Source organism: Melozone crissalis, unplaced genomic scaffold (genome assembly GCF_028551555.1).
Source record: "Melozone crissalis strain CALT ecotype California unplaced genomic scaffold, PUWL_Pcris_2 ptg000014l_1, whole genome shotgun sequence".
Lineage (NCBI taxonomy): Eukaryota > Metazoa > Chordata > Aves > Passeriformes > Passerellidae > Melozone > Melozone crissalis.
Genome location: NW_026535792.1, coordinates 8,429,960 through 8,435,959, shown reverse-complemented (window position 1 = coordinate 8,435,959; position 6,000 = coordinate 8,429,960). Strand labels below are relative to the sequence as shown.

Below are 6,000 nucleotides of genomic sequence, written 5' to 3'. Positions count from 1 at the left end.
AAGAGCAACAGCAGTATGACACCAATAAGGCATTAATGACAAAATGGCTGTATTATTCTTGAAAAAAGAGTACACCTATGTATAAAAATATATGTCATAGCAATTGGTAAATCCAACACTATTTAACACTGTGCCAAAAGTAATTAAGAGTTAAAAAGGCAGTTCTGCAAGAAGTATTTACAGTTTCATACTGTACTTCAAAAGAAAAGAAAAGGCAACAAAGCTACAAATGGAACTATCTGGTTAAAGCATCACTGTAGGTACTGCCAGTAGCACTTGTACAAGTAATGTGATGGAGTCTTGGATTGTTCTGAATAAATGAATATAAATATTTTAGTATGTAAAAACTGTCTCAGTCTACATGTCTGCTCCTTGAAATAACTCACCCAGACCATCATTGTTTGCAGTTTCCTGCTCCATGAGTTTAAAACCCAGAAAATTCAGTTTCAAGAAACACTGTGTTTGCAACAGTTCGATCAGAAATCACAGCTTTATTTCCAGCTTAGAAAAAAACCCACAAAAGGAATGAGAAATCCACCACCTATGAAATTCTGGAAATTGGAAGCCAAAGTGCCAACAAAGCTACACTGAGAGCACGTAATAAAAACATCAGCATTCCCAATGCACCTTGTAACTGCAGCTACAGGGTAAGCTAAGTGAGGAAACACAAGATACAGCACAGCCAAGGCTACACAGCTCTGTCAGCCACAGCACCTGGGGGCTCTTGGGGAGGAGCAGGCAGGATACAGAGGGGCCAGGGCAGAGCCTCACCTGCAACAAAGCCTCTCCTGCAGCATGAGCAAAGTCTCACTTGCAGCACAGCAAAGCCTCACCTGCAGCACAGCAAAGCCTCACCTGCAGCAAAGCCTCACCTGCAGCAGTTCTGTCTCAGAAGCACCAAGATGCCAAATTCAAGGATTGCTCCCTCCTCGTGGCTGGGAATGGCAGCCCAACACCTCCCACCTGGGCCAGGAATGGCAGAGGAGCAGGGCAAGGGTGGAAATGCCAAGAGTAAAGAGCTGGCTCGGGATGGCACAACAGAAACAGCTGACAGGGAAAACCCAAACCTGGCACTGCCCACACGGCCCTGGACAGAGCAGCCATCACCTTCCCCAACCAGGAAGGAGCCCACAAGGTGAGGAGCAGTCCATGCTCTGATCCCTCAAGCATACTGACTTCAAAAAAACAACAAGAAAAAGAGAGATGTGCTTAAATTTCTTCTAACAGTGCACTTTGAACTGCGCAACCAAAATCTGTGCATGGGAAGCCTTCTTCAGTAGTAAAAAACCCACAGCACACTGAGGAAGTTATCATTGCTGATGTCAGGAGAAAGAAAATGACTTTAAAAACCTTATTTTTAAATTGAATTAAGGAAGTAAAATAAACTATAAATATACTCAGAGCAGTTTGGTGGGTAAAATAAAACACAGGAACAGCACTTTTTAGCTGAATTCATTATTCACTTTATGGAAAAATTTATAAAAATTTCAGAAGAACTGACATTTATCATGTCAAGCATCTTCTGTGGAGAGACACAAACTGCTCACCTACTGCTCCCTCCCTTATAAGCAGCCCCTTTCAAAACCCTGCATAGACAATGAGCACCTCACTACTGGTGCAGCACCCAGGCACCTGTTAGAGACACCAGTGAACTTTACAGCAGAACTTCCTTTGCCTCTCCAATTCCATGAGCAGCATGAGGGGAAAGGGGGATGGCTCCAAGAGAATAAACATCCATGTATTTAAAAGCAAAGTGCATAAGCACATGGCTTGCTCACCTAAGATGGTATTTTCCAGATCTCTGGGGGAGAAGAGATAGGAAGATTTTTGTTTGTTCTCAGTGTGATTTGGTGAGGCCAAGTGCAGACCAGGAGATCTGAGGCCTCTCCAGTACCTCATCTAGAGATATACAAAACTGTCCTAAAAAAAAAAAGACCCCCTAGCCCCACTTGCACATAGGGTAAGAGATTGGTCCCAGATTTAGTGAGAGAAATAGAAAGGAGGACTTTTCCTGGCTACTGAACATGACATGCTGATCTGGGAGAAGGCTGGGACAGCCCCATCAGTGCCAGCCCTGTCCCAGGCCAGGCTCACCTGAACCCTGCCTGGCCACAGCAAGGCCTGCCTGCTCCCCAGGACCTCACCCCAAAATATGGACTGTGGTGATGAGCACCCTGTCCCCACTGAGACACACCCCAGAGTTTGAGAGGGGCTATGAGAGGGCAGAGCTCAATCCTGTGAGGTCTAAGAATGGCTGCACACACTGAGACCTGGATGGGGCTACGCCCTGGGGCTGCTCTTCCCAGGTCCTTGATGGCCCCTGAATGTCCAAAAGCTGAGGGAAGCTGCCCCTTCCTCCTCTGCACCCAGCCTCAGAGGTTATGAACAACCTGCATGCAGGAACTTGGGGCTTTGTGAGTGATTCTTTGTGCTCCCATCCCAGAAGAAATGATCGGGATAAAATCCTTAAAATCCAACCTCTGTAACTCATCACACACATGAAATACTGAACAAAAAGATTCCTACCACATCTCTCATGAAGATAGATGGCAGGTGACTCGCCCAAGAGGAAGGTGATTAACTTACCTCTGTGGAAAAGCATACAGCATTCAGAGCAGTCAAGAGACCTCAACAAACCTGGTATGCTGAAAATCCCATTTTTAACAGAACAGGGTTAACAGAAGCATTTGCTTGGGAATCCAAGCAAAAATTCAAGTTATCACTATGTATGCAGTGGACAATAGTCCAATCAATATCTATTACCAACTCACTTTAAAAAAATTATACACTACAAAACCATCTCACTGCTCGCAGCAAATGAGCTTGAACAATTTCCTAATAACAGGCCACCACCTTCCACTGTTAAAATGTGAGGTTTCACAGTATAAAAAGTACTTCACAGAAAGGAAATGCAGCTAATATAGAAAACGCAATCTCAATGTGTTTACAGTCATCTTTTAAGAGGCAATATTTTTGGGAAAGCAAGAACAATAATAATTAAAGCAGCCAGTGAGAAATGTACAAGGTTATAGGCCTCAATTCAGTGCAAAACCAGACTAATAGCTTATGTAAGTAAATGTTTGTTCTGAATAGAGAACCACCTGAATTAAAAGTAAGAACACCTATGTGAAGTGATGGAGACTCCCACGATATTCAAACCCTTCACATACATCATCAACCTTTCCAGTACACTCCAGAATGGACCCTTTGTAAAGGCAAAAGAAACCAGTACAGGAAATCACTTCATACAGCACAAGATATACATAAAGTACCAAAATGTACACACATTCAAGTTTAAGTTAGAAAAGGCAGAGCTGAATCTTCTGGTGAGAGAGGCCTACGTTATGTTGCTTAATCTCAACATTTAAAGTGACCTAAAACCTACAAGAACCAAAGAAAACAGAATATTGTGTCTGCTTCCAGAAACTTAAGCTTAAAGCAAGGCATCGAAATCGAGCAGTAGGCACTGTAACGAGACATGACCTTACCTTTTCTCTGTTAGTCTTTGTTACTTTGTTATCTATTGAAAAATTACCATTCAAAGGAAATATTATGCATCATTCACATTCAAATATTAGAGACTCAGAGATTTTTTTTTTAAAAAACAAGCAAAATTTTTTATCTCTGAGGTAGATGACAATAAAATTAAAAAAAAAAAAAATGGAGCTGTCAATGAACACTAACAAGTGCTGGAGCTCCTCTGTTGGCACTGGTGCACCCCAAGGAGGAGAGAGCAAGCCCTACACCACTATCTGAAACGTGAGAAATGTGTCTTCTGGTTTAGTAGCTTCTACAGAAATGCAACACAGAAAAAGCAGCGCCAAAATTACACTGAAATGGCCTTGGAGAAGAAGAACTTCCATTTCTGCTTCGCAAGCTACTCAGAAAATGGCGGAAACATGCCCAGGTCAGCAAAATCTTCAATGTTGTAATTGCCAGTACCCTGTGTGGGATCCCCAGGCATCGGCAGCATGTCCTGCACGATAAGGAAAAATCAAAGTCAAGTCTCACTTGCCAACACATTATCCAGACACAAACTGTTTCCTGTTCATCTTCCCAGTGTAAAACCAGAAAAGGCCAAGTTTAGATAAATAAGGTGAAAACCAGACCTGTGCAGGGGGCTGGGCTAAGGTTTACGTGCTACTTATGGTTTGCTGGAGTGTTTCTGAACAAAAAGCGGGACTTAAGCAGGGCAGAAGTTTTGCTCTTTTGAAATAAAACATCTTTTCCTCCCAGACTGAAATAACTCCCCTGGAATGGGAGCTACATATGGAGAGAAGCAAACTCTCTGGTTTCACTGCATGGGGAGTGTGCAATATCTCACACACTGGAGCTGCAGCTGTGTCAGGATGGGTTTGGGCAAGGTCTCACTTCCCACCAGCACTCTCTAGGTGAACACTGCTCTGTGGAACACTCAGGACTAACATCACCCCAGCTAACAAGGTGCCCAAGCTGCCTTCATGGATGTACAGAGGCAGAGGAAATAGCAGGAACTTCTCAGGAGAAATGGGATTTCGTGGTAATTGCTCTCACGTGTTTTGAGCCAAGTGAGGTCTCTGCAGGAGGCTTCAAAAAACACTCAACCTTTCCTCTCAGCTGGAGACTGCAGCCACAGGGAGAAGATATCCCTTGCTGGGAAAACCAGAGTTTACACTTGCTTTTCCTGTCAGTCTGTACAATAATAAACTCTTACCACAAAGCCAAGTCTTGCCAGGGATGGCTCAGTATCCTCACAATAAAACAAAACCAAAAAACAAGTAAAAAAGCTCATGGGATCTGCTCTGTGAAAGAACTGAGAGCTGCTGTGTACTGGGAAGTTCCTCCAAAATAAAAACTGATTAAAATCCATCCAAAATCTTCACAGCATCCTTGCCAATGTGGTGAGAGAGACTGTGAACACAACTGGCAGTGTCTGAGCTGCCAGGGTCAGCCTTCATCTTCTGACCAAAACTTGGACTTATCTGATGTTTTCCCACACTCTCTCCCAGCCAAGGGGAAGCTGTGGCTGCTCTCTCCTGTCTCCATTTCCATCTCTGAAGGCATTTCTGCTGCTGGGGCCTATGTGGCAGAGTCTCCTCAAGCACAGATCCAGCAAGGTCTCCTCCTGAGCCTGCCTCTCTCCCTAAGCCCAGCTAACCCAGGGCTGACTTTGGGCACAATCCAAGCCACTTCTTGGAGGCCTTTAAACTCATCCAAGTTTCTTATCCCATCCAGCTATTATCCTAATTTCCTCCAAACACATGCTCACCTCCAAGAGCTCTGCAGAGGAGCCCAGCTCTCCTTTTATCCCATGGTCTTCCTTTCCACTAATTTCATGAGAAGTTTGTTAAGAAATAAGCAAGACACTGCTTGGAGCCCCATGTCTCTTCTGGCCATCAAACTGTGCTGCCATCAGCTCCACTGGAATTACCCTGAAAATCCTCTTGGATAGCAATTAACCTTTGCTAACACAAAAAAATGCAACAGACCGATCTTGCCTGGGCCCTGGGCTAAGAGCACACAGACAGGCAGTTATTCCAGATGAAGGGCTGTTGTTTGATCTTGTGTGAAAGCAATGGTTCATCCACACAGGAATATTCTCACAGCTCTTCTGCAGTGCTCTTGCACACGAGCCCAGTCTTGCAGGCGGATTTACTTTCCAAAAGACAAGGAGGCATCCCACTTCTAAACCTTGCTTGGGGCTTGAACTGTCTTTCCTGCATTTATCTGCATTGTTTTCTTGTAAACTGTCTCCTTCATCTAATTTAAAAACCAGTTATACAAGGACAGATGTGTTATTAGTCAACTTATGAAGTCCTATTCTATAGTAGGACTTTGCTATCTGTAGTCAAGACTCAGAATTATAGTTAATTAGATAGCTGAAGATGATTGTTTACCCCCTGTCTGATATCTGACTGGGTTTAACCTTAAAAAACTATTGTCCACTATCTTCTGTGCATTATCAGACTCCTTTCCTGCTTGAACTGTCAAAGAGAATGACAGTGATATCTAATTGAACTT

At 43.6% G+C, this 6,000-nt stretch overlaps 1 protein-coding gene across 3 annotated transcripts in view; it reads right to left on the bottom strand.

Moving 5' to 3' along the window:
• Window positions 1-2,939: 2,939 nt before the first annotated feature.
• Window positions 2,940-6,000, bottom strand: part of ARNT2 (aryl hydrocarbon receptor nuclear translocator 2) — a 91,420-nt gene continuing 88,359 nt past the window's right edge. For all 3 annotated transcript variants that reach the window (XM_054272829.1, XM_054272831.1, XM_054272830.1), the window contains one exon: window positions 2,940-3,976. In XM_054272829.1, coding sequence (XP_054128804.1) covers window positions 3,878-3,976 — 99 coding nt within the window. In that variant the 3' untranslated portion in view covers window positions 2,940-3,877. The remainder of the gene's footprint in view (window positions 3,977-6,000) is intronic.